This window comes from Equus caballus, chromosome 10 (assembly GCF_041296265.1).
Source record: "Equus caballus isolate H_3958 breed thoroughbred chromosome 10, TB-T2T, whole genome shotgun sequence".
NCBI classification, from domain to species: Eukaryota; Metazoa; Chordata; class Mammalia; order Perissodactyla; family Equidae; genus Equus; species Equus caballus.
Genome location: NC_091693.1, coordinates 10,837,530 through 10,861,830, shown reverse-complemented (window position 1 = coordinate 10,861,830; position 24,301 = coordinate 10,837,530). Strand labels below are relative to the sequence as shown.

Below are 24,301 nucleotides of genomic sequence, written 5' to 3'. Positions count from 1 at the left end.
AAGGACTAGCTGCATTCTCCTCACTGGTTCTTTGCCCACGTTTGTCCCTCCTGGCTCCCTCCTCCTCAGTTTGACTTCAGATGTCACCTCCTCCAGGAAGCCTTTCCTAAGCCTGTCCCACTTGGTGATTTTAGGCCTTTCGGCCTCCCCAGTGCCCAGCAAAGGGCCTGCCACCCAACAAGTGCTTGTGAATGTTTGTTGAATGAATAAATGAAAAATGAATGTTTGGACGAATCAGTGAATGACAGAGAGAGGGACTGCAGTGGGGTGAGGGTCTCCTCAGGCCCATCAGCAGCCCTGACCACACTGTCCCTCCACCTCTCCCGAAGGAGGCTCCTGGCTGGGTTCCGGCCACACCCCAACCCTTGGTGGCTGCCAGGCCTGGAAGGCATTTCCTGGAGCTCAGCACATTCCTGCCTTCCCCGGCGGCTGAGAGTGGGCAGGGGGCATTTCGGAGAGAAGAGACGGGGGGAGCCCTAGCATTCTGGGATCCTGCCAACCTGTCCTTGGTCTCTTATGCCCTCAGGAGCAGGTCCCCACTGCTTGGTGTGGGGAGGGGGTCAGGTCCACAGAGGGGCCAGCTGAGCTGGTGTGAGGGGCAAGGGTGCCCACCGAGGTGAGGGCCTGATGGCCGCGCCTGGCTGGACAATGGGACAGAAGCTGCTGACGCGCGCTTTGGGGGTAATCCTGGCCTCATCCCGGGCCGGCCCCAGGCCTGGGCTCAGAGAGCCACCAGCGGCCGAGGCAGCGGCCGGGTGGGCGCGAGTGGCATGTGGGGGTACTTGTGCTCCCTGTGCCGCCCCCCGGGTACCGGTGAGTCGGGGCAGGCTGGGGGCTGGGGGCCGGGGGGTCAGGGTGAGGCCTGCTGGCCTTGGTTTGAGAGTTGGGCAGGTCTGGGTTCAAATCCTGGTGCCATGGATGACCTGGTGTGGATGGCCCTGGGTATCACGTCCCCTCCCGGAGCCTCCTTGTCTGTTACATGAAGGGGACAGAAGAGTGTTGCAGGGTCTTTGGGGCCCAGCAGAACTGGGGCCGGACCCCGGCTTCACCACCTCCTGGCTGTGTGGCTAAAAATTTGGCATAATCCTTTCTCCTTGCGACCTCGATTCAAAGAGCAGAACTTCGGGGCCCAGCACAGTACTTACCACATGAGAGGTGTCCCCTCCAATGGAAACCCCCTTAAACAGAGAAGTGGGGTTCCCCTGTGCCCGGTCCCGCTCAGGCCAAAACCCCCTGACAAGTCTAACCAGCGCGCTAATTTGTATGAATAATAATACAAAATACTTACAAGGGGCATTCACTCTGCGCCAGGCACTTTGAAAAGTTTTTGGCCTCTTTTAACTCATTTAATCTTCACAACAACCCCTTGAGGTGGGCACTTTAATGATCTCTGTTTTGGAGATGAAGAAACGGAGGCCCAGAGAGATGCTGTGACTTGCCAGAGGTCACACAGCCAGGAAGTGGCCGAGCTGGGACTGGAACCCAAACTGACCAGGAGAAAGAGTGGAAGGAGTTTATCTCAGGGGCCCCAAGAACCAGCGGGGCCATGCCTGGGTCTGGAAGCCGGGACATAGGGCTGGTGGGGTGCAGAGTCTCCAAGTGGCGGTGACAACGTGGAAAGTCCCTGGAGTGGGGCTCCTGGTGGAGGTCTCGGCCCAGGCGCTGGAGCAGCGGTGTCTCCTGGCTCCCCACGCGCTTGCGGTGGATCCAGCTGGGAGAGGGGATGTTTGTTTCCCCACCACCCACCCCCTGGTGATGTCATGCCCCGGCAGCCAATGGCTGGGGTCTCCCCCCCTCCCCCTCCCCATCCCTTTTCCCCCCCAGCCCCGGGCTAGGGCTGAGCAGACAGACCGGGAGCTCTCGAGGTGTCTGGAGGCCCAGTGGTAAGAGATCAGCCAGCCAGTCCCTCCCCTGGCCAGGCTGAGAAGCCATGGGAATGAGACCCAGGGTCCTGGGAGGTGCTGGGAGGGTGCCTGGGGCTCAGGAGGCAGCAGGATGTAGGAGTTAAAGGCCCAGACTTTGGAGCCGGACCCTGGGTTCAAATCCCAACATTCTCCTCCTTCTGGCTGTGCGGCCCCAGGGTGAGATGCTTCACCCTTCGAGCCTCTGCTTTCCCATCTCTGCAATGGGCCTATGGCGGCCACCTTGCAGGGCTGACTTGCGAGTCACTGAGTTGGTGCTTAAAAAGAGCCGAGAGAGGGCCAGGCTTTTCGGTCCCTGGAATGGGGTGCTGGGGAGGCAGCGCAGACCCTGTTGGTGGGAGGCCGGGGCGCGAGCTGGGTTTTGTCGCTCACCCCAAGTCCCCCTTTGGTAAGGGAGAAAGTTGGGACCACTGGTGAGCGCAGGCTGGATATGAGATGCTGTGAGATGCACAGCCGGCCACCACTTGCTGTCAGAGACTAGCATACGTTACTTGAGCACCTGCTATATACTGAGACTATTCTAAGGACCTGCTGTTATCTCAGAGCCACTCTTACCGGCTCCATTTTACAGATGAAGAAACTGAGGCCCTGAGAGGTGACATCCCTTGCCCAAGTGTTCAAACCCGACAGCCTCTGCTAATGTCCAGGGGCCCGGATGAGTCACGTCAACCCCCACGCCCATTGCTGAGGGCGCCAGATCCCTGGTGGTTGGGGAAGCCGAGGTTCTGAGTGCGGACACTTCCTAAATGAAGTGGCGGCCGGGAGGGTGCAGGGGGGCAGACAGAGCTGGGGGATCCCTCAGCAAGCCCAGCTCAGCTGAAGGGCCCAGGGCCCAGGTGACAGCCCCTGCCCCCAGCCGCTCCGAAGGCATGAGCAGCATCTTCAGTGGGCATGTAAGTTGGACCTTCCCCAGGGAGGTGTGGCGAGGACTTCATGAGCCAAGGCAGAAGGGGAGGGTTTGGTACATAGTAAGTGCTCAAGAAATGGGGACTCTGAGAATTCTGGAAGCTCAGCAATGTAGTAGGGCAGTGCCACAGCTCAAGAAATGGGCTGTTGGCATCTGGGGGAGGTGGGTCCTGCCTGGCTTGGACTCACCAGGGGTGCCCCGTTAGTTAGAGCTTTCCCTAACGCAAGCCAGGGACCTCCCAGCAACATCCCCGCCTCTCCTTCCAAGCCTAGTGGGACGGGCAGAGCTGGGAACAGAGAGTGCCTGGGGTGGGGTGGGGTGGGCTTCCTTCCGAAGCTGCCCCCACCACCCCCCCGCCACCGGGAGCTGGGTACGTGGCTCAGGAAGGGCACAGCTGGGCTAAATATAACCTGGGCTGGGCGGCTGTCCCGGGCCGGGATGCGGAGGGAGGGCACTCTCCGGCCTCCGCCCGGGATGAGCTTCCTGTGCCAGCCTCTGGGCGTGACCCTCACTGGCCCTGGCCTGGAACAGGGCACTTGCGGCCCAGGAGATCCTTCCGTCCGTCTCTACTTCCTCCTCACAAGTACCAGGCTTCTCCCCGGCCTGTTCAGGATGCCGTGTAGTGTCAGGGACTCGGCGCTAGCTTTTCAGACCTGGGTTCGAGTCCCGATGTCATCAGTGTGGCATCCCGACTCTTAATTCTCATTTATTCATCAGTAAAACGGGCTACCATGAGGCCACGTCTATAAAGTGCCACCCGGCTCAGGGTTGACACCAACAAGGTCGCTCTAAAAATGCCTGTTTCTGGCACCTTCAACGCCTCCTCTGGCCCAGCCCAGCTCCCGCCCCAGCTGTTTTGCAGCTTGGGCCTCCTCCAGGGCTCAGAGCCACCAATGCAAGTGAAGGTGCAGAGTTGGTGTCAAGGGCATGCGTCCTAGCTGTGTGATCCCAGGCAGGTCACCTCCCCTCTCTGAGCCTCAGTTTCCAACCCTAAAACAGCCCTCTCTCGGGGGATTTCAAGGCCTGTGTGTGCCAGCACAGGGCCCAGTTCAGAGGAAATGCCCCAGAGGGGGCAGCCAACCCTAGTTGGAGGGGCTAGGGGCTCAGAGAGGAGGTTGGGAAAGGAATGAAGACCGGGACTCCTAGGAGAGCCAGAGAGGAGCCCTCTGACGCTGTGGGGGGCCAGCCAGTGGAGTACGGCCAGCTGGAGCATTGAGGGGGTCCCTGTGTCCTCTATCCTGGCCAGTGGTGGGCTATGAAGGGCCATTGTGCGGCTGGGGTGGGTGGGCAGGGGCGGAATGTGACTGAGCACAGCAGACGGGCCATTGTGTGACGGAATGTGCCGCGTGAGGCCTGACCTTTCCCCGGGGAGTGCGGGTTGGCGGGTTGGCATGCCAGGTGGGGGCCGGGAGGACAAGGCCACAGTCGGGGAGGGGGTGGCAAGGAGACAGTGTCCATCCCCTTTGAGGCTGCTTGCGGATCCCAGCTCTGCTTCCTTCTCACTGTACTGTGTGACCTTGAGCCAGGCTCTTGGCCTCTCTGAAGGGCTAGGGTTTTCCTTGGTGAGGCGGAAAGCGAAGGTTTCAGCACACAACTGGCACAGAGTAACCACTCAGTGCCCATTAGTTATTATTATCTATTATCTGCATAAGAGAACGCAGCTTTCAAGACAAGTTCATTTGTGACCTGAGCACGTGACTTCCCTCCTCCCAGCCTCAGGTGTCTTCTTTGTAAGGGGCTTCATCATTGTACTGGGTATTCTGAGGTCCCCATGCAATGACCCCTGTGGGACACTGGACATGAGACAGGACCACAGGAAGTTCTTAATAATAATAATAATAATAATAATAACAATAGCAAATGCTTATGAAGCGCCCACCACGTGCCTGCCACTTGATATTTATTAACCCATTTGACCCTCCCAACAGCCCCGTGAAGTAGGAGATCTCATTCTCCCTGTTTTATAGATGAGGAAACTGAGGCACAGAGAGGTGGGGTGACTTGCCCACGGGGAGTACATGGGAGCAGTTGCCATGATTTTATAGTGAATTTGGCCCCCTCGGTCAGCCGAGGTGGTTGGCACAGGGGCTCTGCTGTCATAGGCCTAGGGGTCAGTTCTGGCTTTACTGTTTGTTTTCCAGCTGTGTCACCTTGGGTAGAGGTCTTCTGTGCCTCAGTTTCCCCACCTGCTCTGGGGGATAGAGTACTGACAGAGCGCCGGAAGGGTCAGGCCCTCAGGAGACCATCAGTGGGGTTAGCTGACAGTAATGTTCTTCTTCTTAGAGCCCGGGACCCAGGAGGCCCAAGGAGCTGGAGGTGACCCTGAGGTGAGCCCTGGCCGGTGCCACATGCCCCTCCCTGCCCCTCCCTGGCCTGCCTGGAGCCTCACGCCCTGGTCTCTCCCTGGCAGGCAGCAAGACCCCCGAGGAAGGGTGCGAGGCTCGCAGACGACTGTGTGGCACCCCAGGCTGGGCTCCTGTTAGGAGGGGGTGGCTGTGCCCAGGCTGTGGTGAGAGGACAGCGGGGTGGGGGGCCCTTCTCCCCTCGACCTGCCCCTCCAAGCCCCCCCTCCTCCCCTCCCCTCTCCTGGGCTCAAGCCTCCATCCCTGCCCCCCGCAGGCACAGAGGCAGCTGCTCCATGCAGAACTGAAGCTGGTCCTGCAGCAGAAGGGAGAGAGGAAGCGGGCGCCCGGGGCCCACGCGACTCCCAGCAGCGCCATGGAGGCCCGGAGCCGGAGCGCCGAGGTGAGCGCCCACATCCTGCCGGGGGAGACTGGTGGGGCCCGCCTCGGGGGCTCGGACTAGGGCGGCAATGGGACACTTCCTGGCTTCTCTGTGCCTCAGTCTCCCCATCTGTGAAATGGAAATAGCAACAGTGGCCTACTTTCTGGGTCTCTGTGAGGAGAACAGTTTAACATATGTAGTGCTTAGCAGAGAGCCTGGCACAGACTGAGATTCAAAGCGGCTAATTCCTTGGAGCGTAATGGAGTTAGATGAATAATGAGCTAAAGAAAATCAAGGAGAAACTCTTCGTGGGAAGAGGCAGGATGGTGTAGGGGTTAAGGACATGGGCTTGGGACCTACCATTTCGGCTGCGCAGCCCTGAACAGGGTCTGACTTCTCTATCCCTCAGTTTCCCCATCAGTGAAGTGGGGCAATGGTCCCCACTTCTGAGAGTGTAGAGTGGGTCTACTTTTACCGGAGCCGAGCTGAGGCTGAGGGGTGGCAGGCAGAGGGTTAAGTAAAAGCAGGTCACTGCCTACAGGACGGCCCGGGGGCTCTGAGGTCACAGCCCTGGGGTTGAGGCCCAGCTGCTTAACTTGCTCTGTGGCCTCAGGCAAGTCACTTCACTTCTCTGGACCTCTGTGTCCTCCTCAGGGACTGCCCAAGCCGGGGGAAGGATGAAATGAGATGCTGCACAGAAAGTGCTAGCCCAGGGCCTGCTGGGGGTGGTGATGGCCATGCTGCTCCCTGCTGCCCGCACCACAACTCTTCTTACCCCTTCTCACCGTGCTCTGCCCAGCCCTCTAGTCCCGGGGCCACTGCTGTGGGGCATCTGGCCCAGACCTGCTTTCCCCTCCTCAATCCCTGGGCTCCAGTCTGTGCCAGCCTCGATGCCCTGCCCACTAGAGCATCCTCTCGGATCCCTCTTGCTTCAGGTCTCAGCTCACAATCAGAGACTCCTTCCAGTACGCCCATGTGGTCCAACCTGACAGTAGGTTAACAGGCCCAGAGAGGGCAAATTTCTCCACCAGAGACACACAGCAGATTGGGTTCCCAGACAGTCGTGGAACTGAGGTCTCTCACTGCCTCTTCTGGGAAGCTCAGAGGTGAATCCCACAGTGCGCTGCTGGGCCAGGGCCAGGTCAGCACCATTTACAGTAAATACCAGGAATACCACGTCTGCCGGTCCACCACTCATTACCCACGCACCCCCATTCGCTGGATTCCCTCTCCCACGGGCGTTCTGCAGGTCTTAGGGTCAGAGAGCCCACAATAGGGCACAGTCACACACATTCAAGCCTCCAAGGAGGCCAGTCCTACCTCCAGCCTCCATCCTACACCACTTGAGGGTCCTGCCCTTTCTTCGCAACCCCATCCTCAACTCAACTCTTGTTCTCTTGTTATGAAAGCCCCTCCCCACAGCTCAGTCCTTAAGACGATGGGTCCCCGCCGCACCTCCACTTATACCTCTAGCCACACTCCTCTCGGATCTTCGGCCCCTCCTCTCTGGCCTGTGTCTCCGGCCTCGCGTGCTCCCAGGCCGGGCTCCAAACTGCTAGCCCCGCCCCCGGGCTAGCCACGCCCCCTTGGGAGTACAGCCCCGCCTCTCAGTCTCAGATGGGGTGCCCTCCAGCCTCTCCACCCACCCCCCCACCCCCCCCCCCCGACAGCCGACCTAGGGGTCCACGAGGCCAGCCGGCGCTGAGCCGTTGGACCTGTCCGCGGGTCCCCAAGAGCGAGCAGCCCCCGCGCTTCCTTAAAGGGGAGATGCTGGCGTGGGTGGGCCCGCACGACCCGCCTGCGCCGCGCCGAGGGGCGCGTGCCCCGAGGACCCGTTTAATTAAGAGCGATGGCGGGCTCTGGACGAGGTCCGGCCCTAGCGCCCCATGGCGACCCCTCGCCGCCCTTCGCAGGAGCTGAGGCGGGCGGAGTTGGTGGAGATCATCGTGGAGACGGAGGCGCAGACGGGGGTCAGCGGCATCAACGTGGCGGGCGGCGGCAAGGAGGGCATCTTCGTCCGCGACCTGCGCGAGGACTCGCCCGCCGCCAGGAGCCTCAGCCTGCAGGAAGGTGGGCGGGGCGGGGAGTGGGCGGGGCCTTCCTGCGGGGGCGGGGCTAGGACTCTGCTCTGGGTCCTGAGTGGGACCCGCGACCGGGAGGCAGGGGTGAAGGGCTTGAGGCGGGGCTTTGTGTGTCGGCGTTGCAGTTGCTCACAGGGGGCTCTGGAGGCACATTGTCTCGGTTCGACTCCCAGATCTGCAGTTTACTAGCTTGCGATCTTTCTGTGCTTCAGTTTTCTCATCTCTAAAGTGGGAATAATTCTAGTCCTTACCTCATAGGGTTATTATGTGGATTGAATGAGTCAGTATTTGAAAACACTTAGCACATAGCTAAATGGCCCATAGTAAGCACTACCTAAGTGCTAGTTATTTTTGTTGTTGGGGCTGGAGAAAAGAGGTGGAGTCAGCTTGGAGGGGTGGGGAGGCGAGCTTAGTAAGTAAGGGCTGTTTCAGGTAACATGGATGAGGCTGATGCGATTTATTCATGCAACGGTGATGTGCTAAGGGCCTTCTCTTTCCAGATATTATTCTAGGTGCTTGGGTTCCTGCAGTGACCAAAACAGACAACACTCTCTGCACCTATGGAGCTTACATTCTAGTGGGGACAGACATATTTAAGCAAAATATGTAAAATACATAGTGAATTAGAAGGCAGTACGTGCTCAGGATGCCAGGATGGAAGCTGCATTTTTAAATAGGACGAGCCAGGAAGGGAGGAAAGGCCTAGGAGGTAAGGAAAGAGCTCTGTGGCCATCTGGAAGAGCATTCTAGGAGGATAGAACAGCCCGTGCAAATGCGCCAAGGTGGGAGCGCGCCTGGCTTGTTGGAGGAAGAGCAAGGAAGCCAGTGTGGATGGAATAGAGTTAGTGAAGAGGAAAGTAAGAGATGAGGCCAGAGAGGTAAGAGAAAGGCAGATTTTAGAGGGCTTTATGTGCCATGTGAGGACTTTGGCTTTTAATCTGGGAGGGTGGTGAGTGGAGGAGGAGCATGAATGGACCGCGCTGAACTTCTGTATTAGCAATATACTGTAGGGGGGCAGGGTAGGGAGCAGGGAGACCACAAAGAGGCTACTGTGATTATCCAGGTAAGAGATGATGATGCTCAGGGCCAAAATGGTGTTATTGGAGGTGAAGAGAAGGGTTTGGATTCTGGATATATTTTGAAGGAGGAGCCTTCAACCTGCATATGGGGTGTGATGCGAAGAGAGGGGTCAGGGGGTCAGGGATGTATCTAAGGATTCTTGATATGAGGATGGAGTTGGTAGCACCACAAATGGGGGACACTGGGACTGGAGCTCGTTTGGAGGAAGACCAGGAGTACAGGTTGCATCTGTCAGATGAGAGGTGTCTGTTGGACACCAAGGTGGACACGTGGAGGGCTGGTTGGATATATGAGTCCAGGATGGAGAGGAGAGTGCTCACCTGGAGGGAGATTCTTGGAAGTTGTCAGCATATTTATGATCTTTAAACTCTTGAATCTGGATGCGCTTCACAAAGGGGTGAGTGTAGCAAGTAGATGGAGAAGAGATGAGGTCCAAGACCTGAGTTCTGGGACGCTGTGTCTTTAAGAGGTCGGGAGATGGGGAGGAACCCTCCCAGGAGGTTGAGAAGGATCCTGCAGAGATGTTCCAGAGGATGTGGCACCCTGGAAGCCAAGCCACGCAAGTGGATGAAGAAGAGAGAGCGAAGTTGGGTCAAAGGCTGAGGGGTTCAAGTAGATGAAGTCTGAGACTTGACCACTGGACTTAGCTACACAGAGGTCACTGTGTGGGACCTTGAGAGGGGCAGTTCATGGTTCCAGGAAGGGGTGTCAGAAGTGTGATTGGAGAAATGGAAATAATGCAGCTAGACAACTCAATGCATTTTGCCCTTAAGGTGAACAGATAAGTGGGGCGGGAGCTCCAGGAGGAGTGAGGTCAAGACAACGTTTCTTATGGGAGAAATAATGGTATGTTGTGTGCTGATGGGAATAACGTAGAAGAGAGGGACAAACTGATGATGTGGGGAGAGAGAGGCGAATTGCTGGCAGATGGCCCTGAGAAGACAGTGGAGGGAATTGACCTGAGCTAGGAGTGGGGACACTTCATCCCCAGGAAGAGTAGAGAGTGGAGTAAATTGCCACAGGAGCAGGGGGGTGAGTAATGGGGTGGGAGCTTCTGGAAGTTCTTTTCTGATTCTGTTTTTTGAGTAAAGGGAGCAAAGTCAGCGTCTGAAAAGTGAAGATGGGGGAGGGGAGTGCAAAGGCGATGGGCGTGGCCTGAGTGGGCGTGGATTTGCTCAGTCGGGGAGGCGGAGCTAAGGCAAGGGGTGGGGCTTCGTTGTTAAGTGTCCCATCTCGAACAGGGAGGAATTTTGCGTCTGGATCCTGCGCTCGGGGATAGGCGGGGCCGAAATTTGGGGCGTGGCCTCGCTGCGCTGGCTCCGGGGAAGCCGGTGCAACGAGGCTAGCGCAGAGCCCTGAGATGCTCACGCCCTGCCCACCTCCACCTCGTCTGCAGGGGACCAGCTGCTGAGCGCCCGCGTGTTCTTCGAGAACTTCAAGTACGAGGACGCGCTACGCCTGCTGCAATGCGCCGAGCCTTACAAGGTCTCCTTCTGCCTGAAGCGCACTGTGCCCACCGGGGACCTGGCGCTGCGGCCCGGGACCGTGGCCGGCTACGAGATCAAGGGCCCGCGGGCCAAGGTGGCCAAGCTGGTACGCGTGCTTAGCCCGGCCCCAGCCCTGGACCACCCCAGCGATCCCGGCTCGGCACCGTGAGCCCCCACACCGTGGGCCACCCTTGCCCTGTCTCTTCACTAACCCAGCGCTAATCCCACCTTCTGCCTCCTGTTCTCTGCCCCAGAACTCCTCCCTGGGGAGGGGGACCCACCCATCCCAGACCAGAGTCCTCACCTGCCTCGTAGCGGCATCCCCACCTTCAGCTCCAGGCTCACCAGGGGTCCTGAACAGCGGACTCCCAACCAGGGAGGCCAGGTCCCATTCGGAGCACTGCTCACTTTGGGAGTGACCCTGGGCCAGTTTCTTTCCCTCCTTGGGCCTCAGTTTCCCCATCTCTAGAATGAGGGTATCGGAGAAAATCCTGGACGAGGATCCAGAAGTCTTGGGTCCCAGTTTCCACACTCCTCTTGACTCACTGTGAGATTCTAAATGAGCGTCTTTGCTTTCTGGGCCAGTAATGGTGAAATGCCAGGAAGTGGGGACGCTGTTTTGGGGACAAATGCTCAATCCAACACATCCCCAGCCTGGTACAATACCAGCTGGGGCTCCCCCTGTCCACCCCAAGCCTCCCCACTGTCCCACTGCCTCCAGCCTCTCTCCTCTCTCCCCAGAACATCCAGAGTCTGTCCCCTGTGAAGAAGAAGAAGATGGTGGTGCCCGGGGCCCTGGGGTCCCCTGCAGACCTGGCCCCCATTGATGTCGAATTCTCCTTCCCCAAGTTCTCCCGTCTGCGTCGGGGCCTCAAAGCCGAGGCTGTCAAGGGTCCTGTCCCAGCTGCCCCCACCCGCCGGCGCCTCCAGCTGCCTCGGCTGCGCGTCCGAGAAGTGGCGGAGGAGGCCCAGGCAGCCCGGCTGGCCGCTGCCGCTCCTCCCCCCAGGAAAGCCAAAGAGGAGGCCGAGGTGGCAGCGGGAGCCCGTTTCACGGCCCCCCAGGTGGAGCTGGTTGGGCCCCGGCTGCCCGGCGCTGAAGTGGGTGTCCTCCAGGTCTCAGCCCCCAAGGGGCCGCGGGAGGTGGCCCCCGCAGCGGAGGCAGTCAGCGGCTTTGCCCTCCACCTGCCGACCCTTGGGCTGGGAGCCCCAGCTCCGCCTCCTGTGGAGCCCGCGGCCGTGGGGATCCAGGTCCCCCAAGTGGAGCTGCCTCCCTTGCCCTCGCTACCCACTCTGCCCACACTTCCATGCCTGGAGACCCGGGAAGGGGCCATGGCGGTGGTGGTGCCCACTCTGGAAGTGGCAGCACCTTCAGTGGGGGTGGACCTGGCCTTGCCGGGCGCAGAGGTGGCGGCTCCAGCAGAGGCACCTGAGGTGGCCCTGAAGATGCCCCGTCTCAGTTTCCCACGCTTTGGGGCTCGAGCAAAGGAAGTTCCTGAGGCCAAGGTGGCCAAGGGCATCCCCGAGGCCAAGGTGAAGGGGCCCAGGCTTCGGATGCCCACCTTCGGGCTTTCTCTCCTGGAGCCCCGGCCCGCTGCCCCTGAAGCCGTTGTCGAGAGCAAGCTGAAGCTGCCCACCATCAAGATGCCCTCCCTTGGCATTGGGGTCTCGCCGCCTGACGTCAAGGTACCCAAGGCGCCTGAGGTGAAGCTCCCCAAAGTGCCCGAGGCGGCCCTTCCAGAAGTGCGACTCCCAGAGGTGGAGCTCCCAAAAGTGTCGGAGATGAAACTCCCAAAGGTGCCAGAGATGGCGGTGCCAGAGGTTCGACTCCCAGAGGTGCAGCTGCCGAAGGTGCCCGAGATGAAGCTCCCTAAGGTGCCTGAGATGGCCGTGCCAGAGGTTCGACTCCCAGAGGTGCAGCTGCCAAAGGTCCCCGAGATGAAGCTCCCAAAGGTGCCCGAGATGGCTGTGCCAGAGGTTCGACTCCCAGAGGTGCAGCTGCCAAAAGTCCCTGAGATGAAGCTCCCAAAGGTGCCCGAGATGAAGCTCCCGAAGGTGCCCGAGATGGCCGTGCCAGAGGTTCGACTCCCAGAGGTACAGCTGCCAAAAGTCCCTGAGGTGAAGCTGCCCGAGATGAAACTCCCAAAGGTGCCCGAGATGAAGCTCCCGAAGGTGCCCGAGATGGCCGTGCCGGAGGTTCAGCTCCCGGAGGTACAGCTGCCGAAAGTCCCCGAGATGAAGCTCCCGAAGGTGCCAGAGATGGCCGTGCCAGAGGTTCGACTCCCGGAGGTACAGCTGCCAAAAGTCTCAGAGATGAAGCTCCCGAAGATGCCAGAGATGGCCGTGCCGGATGTGCAACTCCCAGAGGTGCAGCTGCCAAAAGTCCCAGAGATGAAAGTCCCCGAGATGAAGCTCCCGGAGTTAAAACTCCCCAAGGTGCCCGAGATGGCCGTGCCGGACGTGCGCCTCCCAGAGGTGCAGCTGCCAAAGGTGTCGGAGATGCGGCTGCCAGAAGTGCGGGCGCCAAAGATCCCAGAGGTGCATCTTCCGAAGCCCCCCGAGGTGAAGCTGCCCAAGGCTCCAGAGGGGCAGCTCAAAGCGTCTGGGGCGGAGCAGGCAGAGGGGATGGAATTTGGCTTCAAGATGCCCAAGGTGACCATGCCCAAGCTAGGGAGGGCGGGGTCCCCATCACGAGGCAAGCCAGGCGAGGCAGGGGCTGAGGGCTCGGGGAAGCTGGTGACACTCCCCTGTCTGCAGCCAGAGGTGGGCAGCGAGGCTCGCGTGGGGGTCCCCTCTCTCACACTGCCCTCAGTGGAGCTGGACCTGCCACGGGCTCTCAGCCTGGAGGGGCAGGTCCCAGCAGCAGAAGCGGGCAAGGCGGAGCGGGCAGAGGGCCCCGGGGTGGCAGCAGGGGTCGGGGAAGGGGCCTTCCGGATGCCGTCTGTTGAGATCGTCACTCCACAGCTGCCCACCGTGGAGGCTGGGGAAGGGCGGCCGGAGGTGACAGAGATGAAAGGCAAGCCAGCCTCCAAGTTCTCCCTGCCCAAGTTTGGACTCTCGGGGCCAAAGGTGGCAAAGGCAGAGGCTGAGGGGGCCGGGCGGGCCACCAAGATGAAGGTGTCCAAGTTTGCCCTCTCCCTCCCCAAGGCTCGGGCCGGGACTGAGGCTGAGGCCAAAGGGGCAGGCGAGGCGGGCCTGCTGCCCGCCCTCGATCTGTCCATCCCGCAGGTCAGCCTGGATGCCCATCTGCCCTCGGGCAAGGTGGAGGTGGCCGGGGCTGACGTGAAGCTCAAGGGGCCCAGGTTCGCCCTGCCCAAGTTTGGGGTCAGAGGCCGGGACACCGAGGCGGGAGAATTAGTGCCGGGGGTGGCCGAGCTGGAGGGCAAGGGCTGGGGTTGGGATGGGAGGGTGAAGATGCCCAAGCTGAAGATGCCCTCCTTTGGACTGACTCGAGGAAAGGAAGCAGAAATCCAGGGTGAGCGTGTCAGCCCTGGAGAAAAGTCAGAGTCCACGGCGGGGCAGCTGAAGATCCCCGAGGTGGAGCTAGTCACGCTGGGGGCCCAGGAGGAAGGGGGCGCCGAGGGGGCAGTGGCTGTCAGTGGAGTACGGCTTTCAGGCCTGCAAGCATCCACGACCAGGCAAGTGGGCACTGAGGGCCAGGACGGGGGGCTGAGGATGCCCCTGGGCATCTCCCTGCCCCAGGTGGAGCTGGCCAGCTTTGGGGAGGCCACCCCGGGGCAGCAGGCCGAGAGTGCAGCCCCTCCAGCAGAGGGCACGGCAGGCTCCAGGGTCCACGTGCCTCAGGTGACCTTGTCTCTGCCTGGAGCCCAGGCGGCGGGCGGTGAGCTCTTGGTGGGTGAGGGCGTCTTCAAGATGCCTGCAGTGACAGTGCCCCAACTTGAGTTGGACGTGGGGCTGAGCCGAGAGGCGCAGGTGGGTGAGGCAGCCACAGGCGAAGGTGGGCCGAGGCTGAAGATGCCCACGCTGGGGGCCAGAGCTGGGGCTGGGGGAGAGCGGCCTGGGGACCAGTCCCCGGGGGCTGAGCGCACCTTCCATCTCTCGCTGCCCGACGTGGAGCTCTCGCCACCCGCCGTGGGCAGCCATGCCGAGTACCAGGTGGCAGAGGGTGAGGGGGATGCTGGACACAAGCTCAAGGTGCGGCTGCCCCGGTTTGGCCTGGCGCGGGCCAAGGACGGGGTTGAGGAGGGCGAGAAGGCCAAGAGCCCCAAACTCAGGCTGCCCCGCGTGGGCTTCAGCCAGAGCGAGGCGGTCCCCGGGGAGGGCTCCCCCAGCCCAGAGGAGGAGGAAGAGGAGGGCAGCGGGGAAGGGGCCTCCGGGCGCCGAGGCCGCGTCCGAGTCCGCTTGCCCCGTGTGGGCCTGGCTAGCCCTTCCAAGGCCTCTCGGGGGCAGGAGGGTGAGGCAGCCCCCAAGTCCCCTGGCGGGGAGAAGTCCCCCAAGTTCCGCTTCCCCCGGGTGTCCCTAAGCCCCAAGGCCGCGAGCAGGAGTGGGGACCAGGAAGAGAGTGGATTCCGGGTTCGGCTGCCCAGCGTGGGGTTTTCGGAGACAGGGGCTCCAGGCCCCACCAGGATGGAGGGGGCTCAGGCTGCCGTCGTCTGAAGCCCCGGGCAGAGGGAGACCACTCCCGTCTTCCCATCAGCCTCCCCCTTGTTTGTGTGTGAGATAACTAGCACTAACCCCAGAGGGCCGGGAGGGGGGGCGACTGACGGGGCAGGGCCAGGGAGGCCCCGTGCCCAGCTCATTGGCAGGAGAGCCTGTATCTTGCCAAGCCATGTGAATAAAGTAATCCAGAGGTAGCCTTGAGTCTGTCTCCTCCTTGTGCGGGAGGGGACCGGCGGGGGGGTGCACACAAGGAGTCCCTGAGGAGGAAGGAGGGGCGATTTGAGCCTGGCCTGAGGGGAGCCTGTGTGTGGGTGACATAGGCCACCCCTGGTCTGAGGAGGTCACGGAGGCCATGGGCTGGGCCCGGTAGGAAGGGAGCCTGCCTTAGTCCTTCAGAATTACCAGGGGCCTCTGAGCAGGCGTCTGGGAAGTTCCTGGAAGAGCACAGCTGTGGGACCTTTCTGTCGGGGACTCTGCCTGTCCTGGGGACCCACTCCTGGCAGGACAGCCCTGGGGGCCCTAGAGAACAGAGTGATGGTTATCCACCTGTCCTCTGCTGGCCGCCTCCCCACCGCCAAGAACACCCCCCCATCCTGGCTGTCCCTTTCCTGTCTGGCTGGTTTGACTGCCCGGTCCACCCCAGCCCCACCCAGGAAGGCTCTTCCTGGTCCCCTCTCCAGGCTCACGGGTTCAGAGCCTCCAGCAGACACCTGGCCACCTCTTAGGACTAGGTCCCGGGGTCCTCAGCCCCCGTGGAGGCTGGGCCTCGGCTCTCAGGGACCCGTCCCCATTCAGGATCTAAGCCCTCACCAGGGCCTCCAGCCTACCCCACGTCTCTCTGCAATGCTCCAGACGGGACTAAGACAGCACAGTGTCCGGTCACAGATCTCCCCCGATGCCCCATATCTGCCACTCTGTTCACATCTCTGCCCTCCCACCCCAGCGGATGGAGGGCCAGGCCCTTCCTTGACTTGTCATGGATTCCCCACCTACTCCACCTTCTCCCTTCAAGCCGGCTAGCCTGTCACACGCTTTCTGTTCGTCCCCACCAAACATGGAGGAGTCATTAACATTCATGGTGCGCACCCTCTGCCCAGCCCAGCATTTGGGGTTTTCCTCCCACCACGGCTGACTTGTTGGTGTCCGCAGTGACCTCTCCATGGCCACCCCAGGGGTTTCCTCTGTTCCCTTGTCCTGACTTCTTAGGGCCCCTTCCTCCTCACGAAGGCTCTCTTCTCTCTCTTCCCCACTCCTCCTCTCTCTCCTCATCATCCACCCCACACCCTCCCTGAGCCGTGTCACCTTCCCTGCGGCTTCCACTCCTCACCTCTGTGCCGACAATTCTCAAATTCTCTCCTGGGCCCATGGGGATCCAGTGGCCTCTGCACGCCTGCCCTGGGTGTCTCCTGGGCCCTGGGAGGATGGGTGGGTGCTGCGGTTTGGAGCTGCGCTCTAGAGCCAGACTGCTTGGGGTCTAAGCCTTTGTGCCTCGATTTTCTCTTCCATAAAATGGAGCTATGAAGATGGATGTGGTCAGGATCAGTTAAGGCTTCTAAAGCACTCAGCACACGTTTAGATGTTTCAGTGTTAGATTTCCTAATCTGACCTCAGCATCCCCTCCCCTAATGTGCTCCTTGTCCTTGTCCCCATCCCAGGGACCATCCATCATTACCCAGGCCAGAGCCCTGGGCCTTGTCCTGAACGGCTCCCTTCTTTCCTTCCGCCTGTCCGTCCCACAGCCTGGCCTCCTGGTCTCCGGAGTGTCTCATCCACCAACCTCCTTTCCCTCCTCCCCAGCCTCTCCCCGCTGGGCCCTGCTCCAGGCTCGGGGCCCCCACTCTTGCCCCCTCCAACCCACTCTGCTTCACACAGTAGCTTTCTCCGACTCAAACCTGACCCGGCCCTCCCTTGTTCAAAGCCCTTCTGTGGCTCCCCAGTGCCCTCAGAACAAAGTCCAGACTCCTTAGCCTGGCGTTCAAGACCTTTTACGACCTGGCCCTTCTCCAGCCATACCTCGCCCACGGCAGTCCCAGATAGGGGAAGAGTTTTGTGAACACACACACACACACACACACACACACAATCCCCCTAGCTTCGAAAGCCTGCCTTTCCTCTGTCTATCGTAGGAATGTCCCCTTGCCATCTGCCTGAGGTCCGCGATCCGTTGACCCTTCACCTGTCACCTGCAGGGTTCTGCTGCTGGGCGGGGGAGGGGCTGGACCTGCCACCCCAGCCCCCGTTCCAGCCAGCGGCTGGGGTCTCCGACAACAGAACCAGAGCCACTCAGCAACGCTGGAACCCACTCAGGGGGGCGTGGGGCCCCTCGTCCCATGCTGAGAGGGCTTCAGGGGTGGGGTGCAGCCCCTGGCAGACTCGCCGTGCGGCCCAGCGGGCTGGGGAGTGCCAGGGAGGCGGGGGCGAACCTCATCGGGGGAGGCACGTGTGCCGTTCTCTTTCCCCCGCTGGGAGGGTCTTGGGGCCGGCGACGGGGCAGGTGGCCTCGGAGGCAGAGCCTGCGGGGTGGGGGTGGTGGCCAGGCAGTGTCTGGCAGCAGGGGCACCATGGCCACCATCCAGTCGGAGACTGACTGTTACGACATCATCGAGGTGCTGGGCAAGGGCACCTTCGGGGAGGTGGCCAAGGGCTGGCGGCGAAGCACGGGCGAGATGGTGGCCATCAAGATCCTCAAGAATGACGCCTACCGCAACCGCATTATCAAGAACGAGCTGAAGCTGCTGCGCTGCATGAGGGGCCTGGACCCCGAGGAGGCCCACGTCATCCGCTTCCTCGAGTTCTTCCACGACGCCCTCAAGTTCTACCTGGTTTTTGAGCTGCTGGAGCAAAACCTTTTCGAATTCCAGAAGGAGAACAACTTCGCGCCCCTCCCCGCCCGCCACATCCGCACGGTCACCCTGCAGGTGCTCAGGGCCCTGGCCAGGCTCAAGGAGCTGGCGATCATCCATGCCGACCTCAAGCCCGAGAACATCATGCTGGTGGACCAGACCCGCTGCCCCTTCAGGGTCAAGGTGAGTGGGGCTGTCCGGAGGGCCGCAGTGTCCCTTGTCCCCGTGGCCTCCCAGCTTCCCCCAGCCCTGGACGCTCTTCTGATACTGACTCTCCCTTTCCCACCTCTCAGCCCTGGTGTTTCCTCCTCCCTGTCCACGATTCCTCTCCCCACCTCCTGGCCCTGAAATCCTTCCCATCTCCCCATCCCACTGCTGACACCCTTTCCCTCCCAGACTTGAGGTCTCCCCATCCTTGTTCAGTTCTTAGCCCAGCTTCTCTGGCCCAGTCCTGTCCTTGTGGGGCTGACATTCTAGTGGAGGAGACAGAGTTGCCAAGATAGACGAGTAAAGTACAGTATGTGAGTGAGAAGCAGAACAGATAAGTAGGGAGGGGGAGGATGTGGGGTGTTGATCGGGGCTGGTGGTGATGAGTGAAACTTTAGACACGGTGATCAAGGAGGCGTCACTGAGAAGGTGACACTTCAGGGAAGTCCTGAAGGAGAGAGGGAGCTGTGCAGACATTTTGGGGAAAGTGTCTGGCTAGAAAGAAGAGCCTGTGCAAAGGCCCTGAGGTAGGAGTCAGCCGAGAAGATGTGTTTGAGGAGCACTAAGGAGGCCAGTGTGGCTTAAGCAGAGTAACTGAGGTGAAGAGGGGGGAAATGGGATCAGGGAGTGCTGGGGCCGGTCATACAGGGCTTTGTGGGCCACAGAGAGGACTTTGGTTGTCTCCTGGATCCTGGGCAGAGGAGGGGTGTGATCTGACTCAGGTCTTCATTCACAGGGTCCCTCTGGCTGTGTGCAGGAACAGACTGTGAGGGGGCAAGAGCGAGGAGATGGGGAGGGGTTACTGTACTGGCCCAGGTGGGAGATGGGGGTGGGTGGGACTAGAGTCAGGGTAGTGGGAAGAGCGGACACGGGTGGGTTCTGGGTAGATTTTGGAGCTCAAGACCACAGGACTTTCTGGCAAATCTTATACGAACTGTGAGAGAGAAAGAGAGGATTTGAGACGAAAGCTGTTGGCCTGAGCAACTGGAAGGATGGTGGCCTGCGCGATTCCTCATCTCAGTGATTTTGTCCATCAACAAACATTTACTGAATGCCTGCTCTGGGCCTGACCTGTGCTGAGCACGCAGAGGTGCCTCTTCTGCTCCGTTGGAGGCCCCTGGCCTCCCTCATCCCGACCCTGACCCCTCTGTCTGCTGGTGGGTTTGTTACTGTCTGGTGATGGGGCTGAACTAGGAGCACCGTGAGGCAGGTGGTCACCACGGTGTCCGCGGCCTCTCCAGGCACAGCACTGTCACGGAGTCAGTGCTAGACGAGTGTCAGAGACACACAGTGATACAGAGACAGGAAAAGGCAGATCATTCTGCTCCAAGAGATCGGACAGATCCACAGCACCTGGCCAGCATGGGCACCCCTACCGTGTCTGTGGAATGAATGAATGTGTGAATGAATCCCACACACGTTGACTGTGTGCTCAGGGTCACTCGAGCTCTCCGAGATTCAGGCCTCGGCAGCCTGTGTTCAGAATCCAGATTAATAACCATTTCCTCATACCGCCTTCTACAAAGAGAAGGTGAGGGGCCGGCCCAGTGGTGCAGCGTTTAAGTGCGTACATTCCACTTCGGTGGCCCAGGGTTCGCTGATTCAGATCCTGGGTGCAGACATGGCACTGCTTGGCAAGCCATGCTGTGGCAGGTGTCCCACATATAAAGCAGAGGAAAATGGGCACGGATATTAGTCCAGGGCCAGTCTGCCTCAGCAAAAAAAAAAAAAAAAAAAAAAAGAGGAGGATTGGCAGCAGATGTTAGCTCAGGGCTAACCTTCCTCAAAAAAAAAGAGAAGGTGAGGGATGGATGGATGAAAAGCAGAGAAACTCAGAGAGGGAAACTGAGGCAGGGACCAAGGTAGATCATGGAGGTGCCGTGTAACAACGAAGGCAGAAGAGGACATGGGCTTCAAGGAGGTGTCTTCCTAGTGTGTGACACGGGGTTGGAGATGGAGAGAGACGCTGAGAGATGAAAGATCCAGACGAGTGAGGGGGAGGCAAAGAAAGAACGAGAGAGAGACACAAGAGACAGAAAGAATGAGAATGACAGGGACAAAGGCCCATTCGTTCACTCTTTCCTGAGCCCCCGCTGGGAGCCAGGCACTGTTCTAGGCATCTAGGGCCACAGCCGTGAACAGTCAAAGTCCCTGCCCTCGTGGGCCTGACATTCTAGATGGGTGGAGGAACCATGGCCTCGATATGAAAGTAAAACAGAGAGGATGTGAAATGGTGTTAGGAGCTATGGGGAAAAACAGAAGGCAGGAGGGGGACGGGAAGGATGGGACTGTTAGGGGAGGCCTCACTGAGAAAGTGACATGGAGTAAAGACCGAAGGAGGTGAGAGAGGAAGCCATGTGGAGATCTTTGGGATGAGCATTCCAGGCAGTGGGAACAGCCAGTGCAAAGGCCCTGAGCTGGGAATGTGTCTGGGTGGTTCAAAGAACAGTGAGAGGCCCGTGTGACCAAGGCAGGGTGGGTGAGGGGGACGTGGGAGCTGCTGAGGGCAGAGAGGGGACAGGGCAGGTAGCTGGAGCCTCGCAGGCCATGGGGACTGCAGCTTTTATCACACAATGTAATGAAGCCACAGGAGGACTCTGAGCTGGGGAGGGATGTGATCTGACCCTGGTGTTCACAGGATCCCTCAGGTGCATGTGAGGAGCAGTCTGGGGGGCAGAAAGGGGAGCAGGGAGACCCGCGAGGAGCCCCCTCCGTTAGCCTGTACAGGAGATGCTGGAGGATACACCCGAAGTGGGGGCTGTGGAGGGACTGCAGAGTGAGCAGATTCTAGATCTGTTCAGAATCAGATCTCAGCAGAACCAGATCTGCTGATGGAGGTGTGGCGTGAGAGAGAGGGATCCTCACCCTCCTCGGCATCAGTTCTAGTGGTGAGAAACAGAGACAGACAGACAAACCCACAAACCTGAGACAAAGGCTGGAGAAGGCAGACAGGGACACAAACGAGAGAGAAAGACTCACAGGCACAGGGACAGACGGTGACAGATGCCAAAAGACCCCGATGAGAGATGCCGGGGAGGCCCAGATTGGCTGTCCCTACTCCCCGCCCTGCCCACTTGCCTCCCTCCTCCCACTCAGGTGATCGACTTCGGCTCAGCCAGCATTTTCAGCGAGGTGCGCTACGTGAAGGAGCCGTACATCCAGTCACGCTTCTACCGGGCACCCGAGATCCTGCTGGGGCTGCCCTTCTGCGAGAAGGTGGACGTGTGGTCCCTGGGCTGCGTCATGGCCGAGCTGCACCTGGGCTGGCCCCTCTACCCAGGCAACAACGAGTACGACCAGGTGCGCTACATCTGCGAGACCCAGGGCCTGCCCAAGCCCCACCTGCTGCACGCCGCCCGCAAGGCCCACCACTTCTTCAAGCGCAACCCCCACCCTGACGCCACCAACCCCTGGCAGCTCAAGTCCTCGGCCGACTACCTGGCCGAGACCAAGGTAAGCGGCCAGGCGGGGGGAAGGCGGTCAGTGGGAGGGCTGCTGCATCATGAAAAAATCTAGGTTAGACCTCAGGGAGGACTGGAAGCTTGGGGGTCGGCTGTAGCGGTTATCACAGCAAGAGAGGTCTGGGTGAGACCGAAGGTGGGACTCAAAGTGTCTGGCGGCTTCTCTGATGGCTCCATGGCTGGGGCTGTCCAACTAGTGTGACGAGGTGCGACCACTGGGAGGTGCGGAGGGCTGGGATCGGCTGTGGGGGCTGTAGCAGCAAGAAGGATCTGGATTTAATTCCAAGGAGGACTCGCGGTTTAGGGAGGCCCCTCTGCTAGCAGCTAGTAGGGGCTGGACCCATGGCTCTGGAGAGGACTGGGGGTCTGGGGTCAGTGAGAGCTCCGGGTTGGATGATGGGAGGACCAAAGAACATAGTCAGGGGTCTTTGTGCAACAGGAGGAGGGCTCTGGATTAGCCTGGAGGGGGTCTGGTGTTAGGGAGCAGGTGTGGCCCTCCCAGCAGCAGGAGAGCTCCAAGTCAGACCACAGGCAGCACTGGAAGTCAGGGCGCAGGTGTGTGGCCTTCACAGCAACAAGAGAGCTCTGGACCAGACTGGAGGGCAGACTGGAAGCGGTGGGGGGTCGGGGGGTCATCTGTGCCTGAACTCCGCGTTGACCCCGTGTCCCACCAGGTGCGGCCCCTGGAGCGTCGCAAGTACATGCTCAAGTCTCTGGACCAGATTGAGACGGTGAATGGCAGCGGGGCAGCCAGTCGGCTGAACTTCCCGGACCGCGAGGCGCTGGCCGAGCACGCCGACCTCAAGAGCATGGTGGAGCTGATCAAGCGCATGCTGACATGGGAGTCGCACGAGCGCATCAGCCCAAGCGCGGCCCTGCGCCACCCCTTCGTGTCCATGCAGCAGTTGCGCAGCGCCCACGAGACCACCCGCTACTACCAGCTCTCGCTGCGCGGCTGCCGCCTCTCGCTGCAGGTGGAGGGCAAGCCCCCCACGCCCGTCGTGGCCGCTGCAGAAGACGGGCCCCCCTACTACCGGCTGGCCGAGGAGGAGGAGGCCGTGGGCATGGGCAGTGTGGCGGGCAGCGGGTCCTTCTTCCGCGAGGAGAAGGCCCCGGGCATGCAAAGGGCCATCGACCAGCTAGACGACCTGAGTCTGCAGGAGGCAGGCCATGGACTGTGGGGTGAGACCTGCGCTGATGCGGTCCCCGACATGCTGGCCCCGCTCAAGGCGGCTGCCGCTGGCCGCCGGGGGCCCAACTCGGGCCCCGAGCCCATCCTGGCTTTCTACGGCAGCCGCCTGGCAGGGCGCCACAAGGCCCGCAAGCTGCCCATCGGCTCCAAGTCTGACTCCGGCTTCAGCAACCTCATCCAGCTGAGCCAGGCCTCACCGGAGGATGACGGGCCCTGCCGGGGCAGCGGCTGGGAGGAGGGAGAGCGCTGCGGGGCCTCCGCCGAGCCGCCCACCATCCTTCAGCGGGACGGCGATGGGCCGGACATCAAGGATCTGACCATGGATGCTGAGGTAAGCTGGGTGGGCGGGCAGGCTGCAGGTGGCTCTGAGACTGCGCTGCCCTCTGAGCTCCAGGATGGAGGCACGGTGAGCCCGGCCTTGCCTCCCACACATTGCACAGCCTGCAGCTGGCTCAGGGTCTCCCACACACTAGCCCACCCTGAGGCTGGGACGAGGCTCAGCAAACACGAATGTCTATTCGGGCTCTGATTCGGATTTGATAAGGCTCAGCAAACATGAACGTATATTCAGGATATAAAGTTCAGCACACCCTCGCCTGCCCTTACAATGGGTGACGCTCAGTACATACGAATGCACCTTCAGGCTGTGTACAAACTCAGAACAGAGTAATCCACCTACAGAAGGTGACGCAGGCCTGGCACTCAGAACATGGCCTGAACACAGGCTCTCCCACCCTCAGGAAGATGTGGCAAAGCCTCGGAGACAGTAACATACCCTCAGGACACATTAAGGGTCTCAGCACACATCACTTAAGTCCCCAGGAAGTAAGGAGGGCTCAGCTGGGACAGGAGAGGGGGCAGGCTGGTTGTTCCCAGGGCTGGGGGCTTCTTGGCTGAAGGCCCTCTTTTCTTCTCTCCCACAGAGGCCAGGCCCTGACCTCTTCGACCCTGGCAGCTGTCCTGGGGAATGGCTGAGTGAGCCAGACTGGATCCTGGAGGGCGTCAGGGGGCCACGGGCTCAGGGGCTCCCGCCCCACCACACCCACCCACACGGTCCACCCCGGACCACCAGCTTTCTGCAGCACGTCGGCGGGCACCACTGATGGTGACCCCACCGCTGCCCATTGCTGGGGGCTGTGCTAGCTGGGGTGTCATCCCCTCCTCAGAGCTATCCCCGAACCCACAAATTATTCTTACAGAAAGACAGTTATGCAGAAATTCCCCATTCCCCCCACCCCTGGCACATGCCTGCACACACACCCCGGACACAGAAGGGCCTTGGGGTCTGGCCCATGGCCCCCTTGGCCAAAGACGCAGGGAGGGGGCTGCACCCTGCTGGCTCTGAGCACGCCCTCAGCCCCGCTGTCTCTGCCTATTTCAATAAAGAACCGTTCAGCAGCTCTGCCTCGGGCCTGTGCTCCCTGCCCGAGGCTTGGACTGGCGCTGGGGTGGGGTTCAGGCTGGTGCCAGGGCCTTGCTCTCCGGTGCTGCACCCCGTTGGCCACTGGCTCGGGCTGGAGGCTGGGCTGCTGTCACGCTGAGAGGGACAGGCTGTGCTTGGCACACTGACCCATCCCCTAAATATGGTAAGTGCTTGGCACGCGAGAATCCACCCTCAGAACATTCTCAGTGTTGAACAGGTGCCAACTGCCAAGGTCTCATTGTTGACCTGTCCTAGCCACACGTCACAGGCTTGGCAGACACTCACCCGTGCTGGGGACATGCTGTGTGTGAATTCACTTGACAGGCACATATTCACGCACGGTGCACGCTCCAGCGT

The 24,301-nt window shown here is 60.5% G+C and overlaps 2 protein-coding genes across 7 annotated transcripts; both read left to right on the top strand.

The window, feature by feature from the left end:
• Positions 1-746: 746 nt before the first annotated feature.
• On the top strand, positions 747-15,012 carry PRX (periaxin). 6 transcript variants are annotated; one of them, XM_070224452.1, is made up of 7 exons: positions 747-813; positions 5,113-5,156; positions 5,240-5,338; positions 5,449-5,574; positions 7,467-7,623; positions 10,111-10,307; positions 10,943-15,012. In XM_070224452.1, exons 1-7 carry the CDS (start codon positions 771-773, stop codon positions 14,813-14,815), a joined length of 4,539 nt encoding a protein of 1,512 aa, XP_070080553.1. In that variant the 5' UTR covers positions 747-770; the 3' UTR covers positions 14,816-15,012. The 6 variants fall into 6 exon arrangements, with proteins under 6 accessions (XP_070080553.1, XP_070080554.1, XP_023505526.2 ...); XM_023649758.2 differs by lacking the exon at positions 747-813 and adding an exon at positions 1,825-1,883; XM_023649759.2 differs by lacking the exon at positions 747-813 and adding an exon at positions 2,629-2,815.
• Positions 15,013-17,050: 2,038 nt separating this feature from the next.
• On the top strand, positions 17,051-23,919 carry HIPK4 (homeodomain interacting protein kinase 4). Its single transcript, XM_001498940.6, has 4 exons — positions 17,051-17,844; positions 20,965-21,321; positions 22,004-22,852; positions 23,445-23,919. The coding sequence occupies exons 1-4, from the start codon at positions 17,149-17,151 to the stop codon at positions 23,622-23,624; spliced, it is 2,082 nt and encodes a 693-aa protein (XP_001498990.4). The 5' UTR covers positions 17,051-17,148; the 3' UTR covers positions 23,625-23,919.
• The last annotated feature ends 382 nt before the right edge of the window (positions 23,920-24,301 follow it).